A 15,691-nucleotide genomic window follows, 5' to 3' on the forward strand; every position below is an offset into this window, starting at 1 on the left:
GTAATTTTCTGATTAGTTTGTCTGTAATGGTTTTACCGTTAATGAGGACAAATTATTCTTCGAAAGAAAACATGAAGAATGAAATTCAAGTTGTCCATATTGAAATCCATCAAACATTAATTTTTAAAGAAAAATCCCTATTTTTTGACAATCCACACGCAACAGAATACTATTATTCAACATAAAATATATAGAGGATAAATTTTTAGTTTGCTAAATATGAATTTCTTTCTCAGTGTGTAGAAAAAAAAATGCGAAACTGAATTCCAGATATGTAATCATCCATGTAAAAAAAGGAGAGTGGTAAATTACAACATGGAAAGAAAAAAATATAATATAAAAATTAGAGTTTGTTCAATAGAGCAATGTCTCCACAACTTTCAACCCACTGTTCACCAGTCGTAAATACAAGTTTCTACATTTTTGTCACATGTGCATGGTCAACTAGCTCAACAGCAACACACATGTAATTCTCAAACCATCACACATGTCATGTGCTAATTGGTTCTAAGCACACAACATGAAAAATGAAAATTGTATCTTTTCAAAACCATGTGATACATTCCATCATGTCCTTGTCTCCTTTTTTTTTTTTTTTTTTCCTTCCCACGATCCTAATCATGAATGAGTAGGATAAAGAAAGGAGCAAGAAGATGAAAATAAAAATTGCACAAAGAAATATATATATATAAAAATATTTACAAATTTGTATGAAATCATGTGGTGTTGTAGGGTTTTATATCTCTGTTTTTCATGAAGGTTAAGAATTGTGAAGGTAGTTCTTCCAAAAGTGACTGAACCACAGAGATTTCTCCACCTGCAAGCAAATTCAAAGTTGATTTTGAGGAAAAGTCAAGTTTTGGTTTTTAATATTCAAAACTTCCAACCTTTTGGAATTCAAAGTAATGATGATCATAGCACATGTTTAAATGTTACTTTTTGTACTCAAAACTCAAAAGTCAAACAAATGTACTCCAATAAGACTTTACTTTGACGCATGCAATGTATCTATCTAGCTACTCCGATGAAAATGTTGACTATCATAAAGCTAGAGGTCTAAGGTTTGTTGAGCCAAGAATTACCTTTATTGTGTTTTTTATTATCTTGACAAAAAATAATGGTTCCAGAAATACAAGGCGTTGAAGGATGAGAACACATCAGAAATTCAAAGAATCTTAATCAACCCCTCTACATCTACATTATCCAATCAGAAATTCAAAGAATCTTAACAAATCTACCCTCGGGTGGAGGTAAGACTGGTATATCTAGCTGCCTCCCCTTACTCCCACGACCTTATGGGAATTGGATAATTGTTGTGGAAGTTGTTTTGTAAAAATGTTTATAAACAAGGAGACATGTTTCGTGAGGAGAGTTCATTAAATCAACTAAAGAACTTTGTGGCATCTTTTATATAGGGAGTCTATATGTTTGAAGTATAAGTCTAACAGGCATCTTTTAAATAAGAAGTTTATGTGTTTGATGTACAAGTTTGACACACTGGCATCTTTTGTATTGGGAGTCCATATATGTCTATGTCTAACAACATTCTATTATATAAAGGGAATCTAAGCATGTATCATGAGGAGAGCTCATGAAATGAAATCTATTTTTGGTGGGGTGGTTTCACTAAAATGCTTAGTTAATTTATGTCCATTGTGTGGTTTTTAGCAACATGTTGAATCCCATCTACACACATGTATATAGAGCTATAGAGAGAGAAGATGTTTTCAATATAGAAGAAGCCATGAGTTACCTTGCACGTCTCTAAATGGAACAAATTGGACAATATCACGTGTCGCAACACGTCCCGTTGTACTTTCAAGTCTCTCTCCCTTATCCGCATCCAAAACCTACAAAACATTAGAAATTAAGAAAAACATACCCATTGACTAAAATCACATTTAGGGGGTGTTTGGGAGTGCTTTTTAAAATAACTTATTAACTTATTGGCTTTTCAAAAAGTCAACAAGTTAAAAAGGCGTATGGTAAACTCTAATTTTTTAGGCAAAAAAGTGACTTTTTCAAAAAACCAAGAACTCTTGGCTTTTCCAAAAAGCCAATAAGTTGAATGAAAAGCACAGCCTTACTAAAACTCCCATAAAGCCAGGACAAAACAAGATGGGCAAAAGAGTAATTTCAGTACCTCCATCTCCTTATAGTCGGCTCCACCAACCCCAACAATAAGAATAGAGAGTGGTAAATCCGACGCGCTCACAAGGGCATCTTTCGTTTCTTGTAGATCTGTTATCACTCCATCCTGTAACAGCAATTAAGTTACAAAGTAATTAAAAAAAAAAAAAAAAAAAAAAAAAAAAAAAAAACATTTTTGTAGTTTAATGAATGATATGATGGATAGATAGATACCGTGATGATTAACAAAACAAAGTACTTCTTTTCATTAGCAGCCAAAGCCTGGCTGGCTATCATTGCAGCAGCAGCAATCACAGGTCCAAATAGAGTTGGCCCTGCAAGTGTCACGTTAAATAGCGCACTTGCATATGCATTCATAATTCCTTGGATCCCTTCCACCTGATAACATTAATATTTAAAAGAAGAGACTAGAAATATAAGATTAATTTTTTAAACAAAATTATATATAACTATTGCATACCTCTGAGTGCCCACTGCTTCCATTTAGGTTGAAACAATGAGAGACAGGGCCATCGATTGGTCGTGCTCCAAAGCCCCATGCATGAAACTTCCTGTCAGAATCATAACACTGGAGCACCTCCCCAACCTCTAGGATTGCCTAGAATATATATAAAATAAATTTATTATACTTTTATTCAAGTGTAGATATTTTGTAAATAGTTTATAAAAAAAATTGGATTCTCACCTTCTGGTATGCATTAGGACGTCCAGAATGATCGATATAATGTAAAGAATCTGGCAGTCTAGGGTTTCCATTTGAAGCTGAAAATGAAACATAGAGTATATTACATTTTTGGTCCCCGAGTTAAGCTGATTTTTGCAATTTTGTCCCAAAAATCTCTTACAATTTTGGCTCTTAACTTGAGGTTCTTGAAACATTTTTGGTCCCCAAGTATAGCTAGCTTATGCAATTTTGGTCCCAAAAAGATAGTCATTTTACTTGGAACATAGATCTAAAACGTTACAAAAACCTCAAATAAGGACCAAAATAGCAAGAGTAAACCTTTTAGGACCAAAATCGAGAGAATTAGTTATACTTAGAGACCAAAAACGTAATTTACTCAAGAACATATGAGTTAAGAAGCATACATTTATTTTAAATTTTTAATCGATAGGACATATTTCCAGTAGCTTTTCATATAGCTAAAACAAGAAAAGTACCTTGAACATCCGCATCATCATATTATAGTTTATAGAAAGTCAAAAATTATCAAGTAAGAAAGCAACGATAACATTAGCATTTTTAAAGCAGAATCGGATACCTGTGAAATCTATAGCAACCATGAAGTTCATTTCAAAGCCACTATCCAAGTAATCCAGGAAAGTATGATGGACACTTTCAGAAAACTTGTCCACAAAGAGGCAACTCTTCAATACCTTAGTTTGATGGTCTTTCCCAATATTGATGGGTACAAATAAATGCTCTCCCTCCCCACTAGAAAATAGGTTTTCTAACTGAACAAGTGACTTCTGAACTTTGCTGAATAAACCACAAAAAAAAAAAAATCACCATTTTTGTAAATAAATAATAGAGAAGTAAACCAAATATAAAAGTAATTCACTTATGACTTACCCAAGCAATTCATGTCTCCCATTACTATTGAAGTCAAAGCACTCGATAATGAGTGGAGTTTCCTGCAAAGATTTGACGAAAAGATATAAATGGCAACTCGCAATTGCTAAGTGACTGTTTCTTAAAGTAACTGCAGGTGTAATGAATAATGATGTCTGTATGGATAAAGTGTTGTATAATAAAGTATGTTTTTAAACAAAAAAAAAAAAACAGCTTTTAAATAAGTTCCAAAATAACATGTTTATACCTTGCTTCCAACTTGTGAAATACTTATGGAGACAGGTTTCCACATAGGATTTAGATCATTTTGCATGACCTCTGTTTTGCAAATTGGAACAGCATGTCCACTCTCCACACATTTAGAAATTACCAAAAAGGGGTCCTGAATAAAAAAAACAATATGAAATGAATCAATGCAGTTATATTAATATGCTATAATTAAATTACATGAGAGAGTTATTGATTAGAAAGTACATACACTTTTGGAGAAGCGTTCCTTGTTTTCTAAATCCATGCACCTAAATACCAACTCTGTTGTAGTTTTGGAGACAGCACATTCTTCTGCATGAACTATGAGCTGTCCTAATTTCATTGGATGAGTGGAGCTTGTAGATTCTACTTTTTTCATAAGATCTATGGGTAATGTGCGGTTCTGTCTGGTTACTATCTACGTGGAAAACATGAGCTTTTTAACCAATCATATATCACAAATATTTTCTAAGGTAAATGTTCCAAGTAGGGTTCCATTGCTTATAAGTTATACAAAAAAAAAAAAAAAAAAAAAAAAAAAAAAAAAAAAAAAAAACAAACAAACAGATAGATAGATAGCTGATACCTCAGATAATAAGCAAGTACCCTCGCCCAGAAGTTGCTGTTCTTCCAACTTAAGCATCTGCAAGACAGACATTAAGTTGCTCAACATTAAGTCATTCTGCTAAGAATAAGTCCAAAATAACAGCCATGTATATAGCTCTCTGGATAAAGTGCTTAATCCATTAAGCCCATTAAGGCAATAAGTAAAAAAGAAATAGCCACTTATTAGAATATAGATTCGTATATTATACCTTTTCTTCTAGTCCATGAAACTGAGTGTCTACATCATACACACGGAACCTGTGATGCAAGTTAATGGTGAATGGAATTGACAAGGAAGGATATGTGTAAGAAGATAAAGACATGACTTTCAAAAACTTACATAAGTGTTTGAACCATCTCAAAATGATAAGTGATGATAACTTTCTTAATCCATTGGGGAGTTAATGAATTTAGGACAACTTCAGTGCGTCCAATTTCTTGTAATGAACCATCCCTTCCTTTTGTGTATATAACTGCCATAGGATCACTCTATAAATGAAACATATATCTGTGAGATAGGAGGAAAGGTTTCATGTAAAAGATGAAGACTTATGTATAAAGTACAAGCAATCAGTATCCAGGAATATAATATTACATGAATAATGATTTAAATCCCTAGGTTCTCGTAAGAAAGCAAGCTATGTACCTTGGAAAGCACGTCTCGATCACGCAAGTTTGAAGCAGATAAGGATAGCTGCAAGAATTTGTGTAATGCATCAGAGAAACAAAACCTGAGGTAATTATTAAGTACAATAACTGTATTACAATGCCTAACACATTGTTAACTATTTGTCATAATTTTCATGATTCGATAATTGACATAATTTTCATGGTGGTATTAGAGGCTTGTTAGTATCTATATCACTTCTATTAGGTATTTGACACTTGTTGCTATCTATGGATGAAAAAATCAAGGTGCTACAATCCATGAAGCAACAGCAGTTATCTAGTAAAGTCATGGCTTGACTAGGCCACATGTCGTTGAACGTGGCCTCTATTTCTCCTGTAACAGGATGATCTTCCAGCTCCACGATCTTCTAATTCTGATTCACATCAGATTCGGTTTTTCTATTGTGATCTACAAAGACTCAGAGTGCTGCCCCTACTACATGAACTCATCTTCTACTTCAGAATTCAAGAACACAAGGTACAAATTACAATCCAGGATTTATACATAATTTCTAGTCTTCAACTCCTAATAGTTACACGTGGAGGTGTGACGGGAGTACACAACTACTTGCTCCTGCTCTATAGATAGCTCAATATCTTGCTAAATTATCTCCCTCAACTTCAATGTACATGAACTCGAATAAATGCTCCCTCCACCAGTGGAAAACAGATGGAACTAATCGATTTAATATTTTCAAAAACAATTCACACAGCCACAGAGGTCTGAACGCTTAACCAATCACTTAAGCTAACAGTTTCCACCTCTACTGTAATGTCGAAAATAAATTCAACGTTGATGATTTTATTATACGAACTCGGTGGTGTATCAAAAGCATATTCCAGCAAATACAGAAGAAAAATCCAGAAGTTACAGAACCGATTGAAGTGTACATATCCTAAAATTAAAACAAGTACGAGGCAAAAAAATGTGAAAAGAAAACCTCGATCTCAGTGTAAAGGCCATTGTAGCCACGAAATTTAAGAAAACCATCGACAGCGTCGTTATGAACATTAGCATTTGGATGAGAAGAAGATCCACCGATGGCAGATTGGCCACCACCATCACCACTGCAGCAATTACCCATCGCCGCCGGCCGGTGATGTTTAGTTAGGGGAGAGCAGACAGGAAGCAAGGAGATGTGAGGGAGTGAAAGAAAGAGGGGAGAAATGAGCCTGTAGATAGTTGAGTTATGCCCCACAAGTTGTAAACCCCCCGCGTCGTCCCTCGCCGCAAGAAAACGCGTTTTATTTGGGACTTTTAAATTAATTAATTAATATCTTAACGACCGTTAATTTCTTATAAGTATTTAACAGCTTTCAATAATGATTGCTGAAATATTTTCTTATTATTTAGCAGTTAGGATATAATTGGGACAAATTTATTATATATTTTACATGTCATTGTGATGGTGATATATGAAAAGTATAATTATGAATCGGACTATCTCAAATGATTATTTATATCTCTATAATATATTTAATCAATTTTAATATTTTCTTTTCAAAATAATGGCGTTATTTGAAATATGATATTTTAGTTGGTTATTTCGAACTTTGGAAAACATTTTGGATTTCGGACTAACTTTTACGGTAAAAAGACATTCTCAGGGGGTGTTTGGCTTAGCTTTTCAAACCCTAAAAGTCCTTTTTGAAAAAGTTACAAAAAGTCAGGATTTTCTGACTTTTCCAAAAAGTTCATTTTCCTTATGTAAAAACTTCAAAAGTAGCTTGTAAAAGTAGTTTGCCAAACATCTTTTGTTTTTTTTTCTTTTCCAAAAAGGACTCTTGGCTTTGAAAAGCTAAACCAAACACCCCCTCAATTAAAAAACTTAGTGAAATTTTGATGTAGTTGTGAAGATTGAATGAAGTAACATGGTCATTTAAGTGGCAGCCAAAACGGTTAGTAACTAATGTAAAATGTCTTTTACCCTTTTTTTTTATGTTTTTCTTATTTCCACATAGACCATTAAAGTTCGTATAAATTTTCATAAAATAGCAAAGATTGTGCTGAGGTCATCTCAACTCAAGATGGTCTCCCATGTTCCTTTCAACAAAAAGCAACCAAAAGCCACGTTAGAAAGCAAAGTCAAGAAAGAGGTCAACCACCAAGAGACATGTAAAGTAGTGGGAAAAAACCTTGGTGTCGATTGTCATTAAACGAAATATTCTAAGTCATCTCGCATATGAACATTGTCTTTTGTACACTTAAAGATTTTGAGCATAGTAATTTTGTCATTTGTCAGTTTTCGTCTCTTTGACACTTTTGTTTTAGTTTATTACCATCTCACTTATAGGTTTTGCCTGCTTTCATTCTTCCTCCGTTAATGGGAGATAAGCGTCTTCAATCCTTGCTCTGCATCATCAATTAACCGATTGTCGTTCGTATCTCACTTCGTCTTTCTCTTACTTTCTAATTCCTTCTGCGTTTCTTCTTCGTTTCCACTAATTTTGGGGTTTCAATTCACGCAAGGGTTTCAGGTCACACAACAACGGAAGCCACTCTCGCATTCAACAATCGACTTCGGCCAATTTCGATTACGGAGTTGGGTATGTTATTTGTATTTTGTACCTGTCTATAGTTGTTGCTTTCGTTCTTGGAAGCAGTTGTCCGTTTGGATTTTGGGTTAGTCGTTTTTTTATTTTCAATTTTTGTTGCAACTGTTGTTTGCTTTGTATTGGCATAATGCTTCCCAGTAAGCGTAAGAGGGGCTCCACTTGTGTTGCGACAAGGGCTCGTCGTGACATAAAACACATCTTTTTGGGCTATGATCTGTCAATTTCTTTTGATATAAATGACTTACCAGGGGACTAGGTAGTGGAGAATCGAGGTTAGAGAGATCAAGTGCTCGTTAGGTTTGGGGTTTATTGAAGGTTAATTTGGGGATTTCCAAAAGGTGAAAGTTTAGATGTAAAGAACATCTTGAATATAAAACTAGAATGAAATGATGGAAATCTAACACAAGTAGTTAACATCTTCTACTTTCTATGTATTTTCGTCATATTTATTCTAAACATTGTTTCTGCACCCCAAACAATTGTACCATTTTTTAATATTTTCAAAACTAATGGAGCATTTGTTTTTTAATTTATTGTTTATGTGATGATTCTCAATTAAGTGAGGATGAACAGCTTGCAAGAGCATTACACCAAAGTCTAAAAGTTGAGTTACCACCTAGAAATAAACATGTAAATGGAAATGAGAATGGAAATAGGAATTAAAATATTTTTCAACCTATACCCTTCCTATATTCAACAAGATTTAGGAAGGTTTATTTATTTATTTCTTGTAATTTTATTTTTTTAAATCCATTCTACCCTTATATACCTTTACATTTTTTTGCAGGTTTTGCTCATCACTTTGCCAAATGCACCAGCAGGTATGTATTAGTACTATCTAGAGTAGTTTATATAGGTATATTAATCTACCAAATAGAAATTTTAGATATTATGTCCTGAAAAAAAGGTGAAAACTAACATCCAAGTTTGTTTAATTTGTTATGGAGAATCTTGAAGGGAACTTGAATGGTGGCTTTTGATGTACTTTGATATGGCTTTATTTAACTATGTATTTTAGACCATTGTCCTAATATATTTGAGTAAAAGTGTTATATTTTAATATATATGACAATTAAAATCAAAGCTGTGATGCAAGGAGGAGAACAGAGTTGAAAAGACGCAAAAATGATGTTGTTGGACAGATTGGCCTCCATTTAGTGTTTTGGCCATATATAATGATACGTAACTACGATTAAAGAGATTCAGCATGTTTGGAAAACTAGACAAAATTCGGACAACTTTCGTGTTTGTGCCAAATTCGGATTCCCAGTTCCCACGTCGTGGCAAAGTCATTTCCGCGACGTAGGGAATCATAAATTTATGTATGTTATGGAATCCAACTCCCACGGGGTGGAAAAGGCATTTCCATATTGTGGCGACCTTGAAACTTATAAATAGAGTTGAAATTAAACCTAATGAAACTTAACATCTCAATTTCACAACCAAAATTTTCATTTTTAATTAGGGAAAAACTGCTTATTTTCATAATATAAGACGAGAAAACCAATACTTCCAAAGTACATTATTTAAAATCAGAGTATTATACTAAACACAGAATCTTCATTGTTGTTGATGAATGTGTACAATCACGCCTTCGCCTTTTCACGATTACAGATGATGTCTAGAAAACAATAACAGATGGGTAACCACGAAGCTTAGTGAGTTTCCCCAAAATACTTCATACAACATAACATAATAATCAACTAAAGGTTATCAGGATCCCTGTGACTATTAACAGTCCTGAATAACACATACAACACAAAAATATAAACAATTATGGGTGATCAGCAACCCTGGGTACTATCAACGGTCCCAGTGGGCTAACAGCACGCTCTGTAGATTAACAACACCCCTCATGGGTTATCAGCAATCCTAGGGACTATCAGCAGTCCAGGAGTATCAGCAACTAAGTTTATATATAACAGCAATCAACAAATGAGACCCAGCTTGTCAGCATGTATATACTACCACACATGCAAGTATAATGAGTAGACTCACTACCGCCTACTAGACTCCTCACAACACGATGTTCTGCTACCAGTAAATCTCCATGGAATGTGTAGCCATAAGTAATCAGATGTGAGATCGCCACCTAAACAGATGATCCTACTCTGGAGCCAAAACCAAACAAGGAACGAGCAAGAAAGCTTAGACCAAGAGTTCTCAAGCTATCCTACATGGATACATAGGCATTCCACTAGAAAATAACCAGCCTACTGCTACTCTAACCAGCATACCACTACTGCTGCATCCTAACACATAAGGATATAAACATATCTAACAGCTCAATAACCAGCCTAGTGGTACTCTTACCAACATACCACTAATGTTGCATCCTAACACATAAGGATATAAATGTATCTGACAACTCAATAACCAGCCTACTGGTACTCTAACCAACATAACACTAATGTCGTATCCTAACATATAAGGATATAAATATATCTAACAGCCCATTACAGTACAACGACATTCTATACACAAGGATACATATCCAAAACTAGTGGATCAACATTTGTGTCTTCGACCCACAGGTACAGTGAGGAAAACTCACATGAATTGAAGAACCCGGAAACATTGTGACTCACTCCTTTTTCTGCACTACTTGCTCCCCCTAACCTTCTAACACCAAAACATGGTAGAATCTTATTCAACAACCCAAATCCTTCAAGTTTAACTCAAAGTCAAACTGATTAAAACGTCAACTGCCAACTACCCCTCACAACGTGACCATCTACGGCTCACGTCGTGAGCCACTAAGGGACAAAATAATCGAGACTCTTGATCCTCACGACATGACATGCATAGTCTCACGTCATGAGATCAGTGTGAATGACATTTTGATGCAAAAACTCCTTAATCCATTAAGCCACTAATCCATCTTATCCAGAAGGCTTCCTAACGCCCTAAAGACCATAAAAATTGATGCTTTAAGGTCTTGCATGTCTAATGCAATACTTGAGCTCAAATTAGGGCATTCATGAAGAAAACGAATGTCAAAACCTCAAGCATGAGCTCAAACATCCTTCAAACTTCAGATCCATCACATATAATCACCAAGGGACTCTAAGGACCTATAAAGTTGCTAACTTTATGAAGTCTCGACACTCTAACCCATCAAACCATGGATAAACACACATAAAACCTTAGATCTAGCAATAAGGAATTATAAATCTTGAATCTTGGTTACTCACAATGGTCCAAAGATGTGGCTAGAAGATGCAAATGAAGCTTCCAAACTGAATCTATGCTCCAATGGTGATCCCTTCTTCCTCAAGCCACCAAAACACCATCAAAAGCTCAAGAATCTCAAGGAGAGGCTAGGGTGTAACGACCCTCTTTTACGACCAAAAATTTTCATTTTATTTAAAGTAAAATTATCCAATTGTAAAACCATTTTAAGAAAACCATTTGTTTCTAATTACAATTATTAAAAGTCAGAGTATTGTAATGAACACGAAATCCTCAATGTTTCTGATGAGTGTGTACAGTCCCGCCTTCGCCTTCACTTTCCCATGATGACCGATGATACCTGAAACAATAAACAACCGAGTAAATAAGCATAAAGCTTAGTGAGTTTCCCCCAAAACACCCCATACGATAAACATACAAGTACGCATCGAGTCCACTCAGCCATCGAGTTGTAATACCCAGGGTTTGTTGGCCTACCGCCTCAACCAAACCGCTCTTTCCGAGCCTCCGTGCCTTCGGCTTACAGTCGGCCTGCATTGGGTATCTTGGTCTATAACACAAAGCAGGACCGCCTCAAGCCACTACCACCATATGTCGACATATGAACAATCAAGGATCAAGTAGGCTCGTAATATATGCAAACATCAATCATATAGCTCGCTACTGGCTACTAGTCCTCTCACAGCATACTGTCCCGCTACCATGTAACCTCCATGAAATGCATAACCATAAGTAACCATATATGAGATAGCCACCCGAACAGATGATCCTACTCTAGAGCCACAACCAAACGAGGAACATGCAAGAAATCCTAGATCAAGAGTTCTTAGGCTATCCTACATGACTAAATACAGTCCCTAAGGAACTCCACTAGATGATAACCAGCAAGTACAGGTAACCATATCGATCTAATAGATCACTACAACATAGCAACATCCTATATAACAGGATATAGATCTAACAGGTCACTACAACATAGCAACATGATATATACCAGGACACAGATCTAACAGATCATCAAAGTATAGCAACATACTAAATACCAATAAACCAAGGAATGCTTAACAATATATACTCATAGATGAGATAAACAAAAGTCAACGGTCAACAAAAGTCAACAGCCAGACCCTCACAACGTAACCATCTATAGCCTCACGTCGTGATCTACTACTGGACAAATTAGTTGGGTATTACAATCCTCACGATGTGACATGCATCTTCCGGCGTGATAATCCATTTGTACGCCATTTTGATCCAAAAACCTCTTAATTCATTAAACCATTCGTCCATCTTTTCCAGGAGGCTTCCTAATACTCCTAGGATCATAAAAATCGATGCTTTAAATTCTTGTATTTCTAATATAAGACTCGATGGTGGTTGTCGGGGCCAACAAATTAATACCCTAAATATTACACACTAAAATAGTGTATAGTGGTAAAGGGATCGTATCCATGGAGATTGGTTCAATTTAAATCTCTATGTAAATCACTTGTTCAAGTACTTGTAAAACAAAAGTAAAAGTAAAATTGGGGGGGGGGGGGGGGGGGTAATTCTTTTTGATTATTTGAAAAAATTTAAACTAGCTATAATGTAAATATGACAAGTAAACAAGTAAAAGATTTGAATAAATTCAATGAAGTGAAATTGGTTGATTTTGGGTACACCACATGGTGTGACAACCCGAAATTTATCCCGTCATTTTTAACCACATCTTCCTTTAATAAAACCGCTTTATTAATTGTCCGTTAACCTTTTGGACTAGGTTAATTAAATTGAGACTTATTATGACTTCGTAAGGGTTGAAACAAGTTAGAAACACCCTCAATAATTCCTTGAAAAGTTTTAGTTACAACCAAGTTAAAATACGACCATTTAATTGGGTGCGACCAAAATCCCCGTTTAACGTTAGTATCGGGTAGATCTCCACCGAGCCACAAACTCAAACCCCTATATAAGGGTGAGTGGACTCTATTTGAGACTTTTCACTCTCTCTCTACACTCTCTCTCTCTACAAGTTGCTTTCGATCCATAAACCGCCCATTTCGAGCCCCAAACTAGTAAGTGATCTACCCTAACTTGTTGTTTAGCTCATTTAACATGAAAATTCGTGTTTAAGACATCCATTAGGGCCCAAATCATGTGTTTACGGCCCAAGAACACTCTTGGACCGTAAACACCCATAAGTGGGGTTTTGAAGCCCCAAAACCCTTCCAAATCACTCCTAGGGCTTAGATATGACTTGTAGACTTACATGTATGAGCTTAGAACACCAAAACCTTATTATATGGAGAGTAAACATGAGTTTACGGCCCAATAACACTCTTGGACCGTAAACCCCTCTTCAAGGGCTGTGAACACCTTTTAAGGTGTTAGAATTGCCCTCAAACACCTCCTATGACTTGGGTAAATGTCTAGAACCAACCACCATTGAAGTAGGGGCTTTAAACATCAATTAAACCAAGGACTTAGGAGTTTACGGCCGTAAACCCCCCCTAGGATTGGTCCATGGGTCGTAAACTCCATAAAATGGTCATATGATTCCCCTAACACCCCTTATGACCTATATAATTGACTAGAAACAAGTATAAACCATCAAAACACAAAAGAAAGGGGCTAGTAAGAGTTTACGGCCGTAAACTCTATGTTTACTGCCGTAAACTCCCATGAATGGTCTATTTGAGGCCTTAAACCCTTCATAAGCCCTAGATTTGAGCCTAGCTTAATTCCACTAGTGAGATAAGACCTTAATGATGGGTTTTAGCTATAAGAACATCATATGTGCTCATACAAACCCTAATGCTTGGATCTAGGTTTCTCTATTGTACATGCAATTCATCCAAGACTATAAACCCTAGATCTAGCATATGATAATCAATATAACATATAATTAGGGTTTAGATCATACCTTGATTGTTATGTAGCAATAACAATCTCAAATACTCCTTGTAATGACTTTAGAAAGCTTAGAGTCACAAATGTCACTCCTCTAATGGCTCACAAACACCAAGAGCAAGAGGATGAAGAAGAGGAGAAGAGAAGGAGGCTCTCAAAAACGTGTGGAAACCCTAAAGAATAAGTTCACCACGTTTTTGGAGCATAAGGGCTTTATATATAGTGAGGCTATTAGGGTTATCTAACAAGGAAACCCTAATTTGGATGCTCAAGCCCTAAGCAACCCATAGACTCCTTTCCTTAAAGGCCTTGGACGATTTCTAATGGGTTTCCCCATAGAATTCGTCCACTCCTTAATATAAGGCAATCTATAGCCCAAATTGCAATTATCTTATAATTACAATTCCAGTCCCTTAAGTTTAATTAATCTCTTTTAGTCACAAACTTAATTCTTATTAATTCTTGACTAATATTAATTAAACAATATGATTTCTCCTTTAATATATTATTCTCATAATTTATTAATAAATCATATTTAATCCTTTCTCTCCATAATTCATCCTATCAAGTTGCTTTGGTGAAGGCAACCCAAAAGGACCATGCACCATCGGGTCAAGTACATACCAAAATAGTTATGGACTTAGACACTAATCCAACAGTCTCCCACTTGGATAAGTCTAATAACTATTCTGCGTATGACTTCAAATCCCGATCTGCAATCGTAGTTTTCCAAAGCCGTTGTCAACTCTGATCCTATCAGATACGTGTGTCCTTTAGATAAGGGATCATATATTGCTCCATTCTAGATATCGTATGAGACATGATTTCTAATCATTCTCTCTGTACTATTTCTCGACTTCCGATTTATGACGACTGACTAATTGAACAAATCAAATTAGCCCTAGCCCGGCCGAGCATTTACGTTTGTCATCACTAAATCATCGAGGGGCCCAAAGATATCGCTTTTATCCTACTTTGAATAAAAGGAACGGATAAACTTTGATTCAATGCTCGCTTGCACTCACTGACCGAATCACACACAACAATATGTTTTATGACACCAAATTACTGGTGCGTTTACATATTATCAATGTGCAACCGATTTGCAAGATACAACCCACACATCTCGGTTTTAAGAATATAAGATATTATCGTCTCACCAATCACTTGTGATACAATTCATGGAGTGATCCAAGTGAGCGTGGGTTTAATCCAATGCTCAAATCGTATTCATAAGCACTCATGAACGTTGCAGCAAACATTTTCTTATGTCTAATGCTCTTTAGACAATCCACACACCAATTCACGATAGTCTTCATTCATACCTACTTCCAACATATGAACGACTGTGGCCCGTTCGAATAATTTGACTGTTCTAAACCAATTAAATTATTCAGGAAGTCAAAACATGCAAAGTGAAACACAAGAATAATACTACTCTCATATGGCCTCAAACCTTTGAGCATAAATAAAACACCTTTTATTTATCACCATATCGATTACTCATTGTATGTTTTTTCGGGCAATCAACCTTTTACTTGAATTATTACACTTGTCCCATGCTCCTAGCGTGCACACAATGTTTACCTATGGTTCTTACTTTGTGAAATAGATCAAATGAACACATTTCCAATCATACTCATTTCACAACTCCCAATCCTTTTCACAAGTGAAAGAATATCAAATTCTTGTTACTTATGGAATATGCTAGATTCTAACATTTTATGCAATGATCCTTTTGTAATATCACTGCACTAAAGTCACAATGACTATCGCCAATGAAATTACAAAGTCCTCTATCGG

The 15,691-nt window shown here is 35.5% G+C and overlaps 1 protein-coding gene and 1 long non-coding RNA gene across 4 annotated transcripts; one reads left to right on the forward strand and one right to left on the reverse strand.

The window, feature by feature from the left end:
* Positions 1-308: 308 nt before the first annotated feature.
* Positions 309-6,456, reverse strand: LOC111892242 (protein BONZAI 1). Its single transcript, XM_023888313.3, has 15 exons — positions 6,190-6,456; positions 5,226-5,273; positions 4,920-5,068; positions 4,789-4,837; positions 4,560-4,616; positions 4,203-4,391; positions 3,972-4,106; positions 3,725-3,786; positions 3,414-3,631; positions 2,837-2,913; positions 2,612-2,749; positions 2,365-2,529; positions 2,144-2,257; positions 1,754-1,850; positions 309-817 (listed from the first exon to the last, which is right to left on the reverse strand). Exons 1-15 carry the CDS (start codon positions 6,331-6,333, stop codon positions 717-719), a joined length of 1,743 nt encoding a protein of 580 aa, XP_023744081.1. The 5' UTR covers positions 6,334-6,456; the 3' UTR covers positions 309-716.
* Positions 6,457-7,195: 739 nt separating this feature from the next.
* LOC111892193 (uncharacterized) lies at positions 7,196-8,899 on the forward strand. 3 transcript variants are annotated; one of them, XR_006190694.1, is made up of 3 exons: positions 7,196-7,626; positions 7,727-8,142; positions 8,592-8,899. It is a non-coding gene; the product is annotated as an uncharacterized LOC111892193 (long non-coding RNA). The 3 variants fall into 3 exon arrangements; XR_002850477.2 differs by having other exon boundaries at positions 7,196-8,142; XR_002850478.2 differs by having other exon boundaries at positions 7,196-7,795.
* The last annotated feature ends 6,792 nt before the right edge of the window (positions 8,900-15,691 follow it).

This window comes from Lactuca sativa, chromosome 4, assembly GCF_002870075.4.
Source record: "Lactuca sativa cultivar Salinas chromosome 4, Lsat_Salinas_v11, whole genome shotgun sequence".
NCBI classification, from domain to species: domain Eukaryota; kingdom Viridiplantae; phylum Streptophyta; class Magnoliopsida; order Asterales; family Asteraceae; genus Lactuca; species Lactuca sativa.

Excerpts from the sequence above, each read along its gene's own strand:
- LOC111892242 (XM_023888313.3), bottom strand. The coding sequence starts at position 6,333 with ATGGGTAATTGCTGCAGTGGTGATGGTGGTGGCCAATCTGCCATCGGT. Across the intron at positions 3,632-3,724 it reads GGGAGACATGAATTGCTTGG|CAAAGTTCAGAAGTCACTTG; the intron begins GTAAGTCATAAG and ends TGGTTTATTCAG. Across the intron at positions 818-1,753 it reads TCCATTTAGAGACGTGCAAG|GTGGAGAAATCTCTGTGGTT; the intron begins GTAACTCATGGC and ends ATTTGCTTGCAG.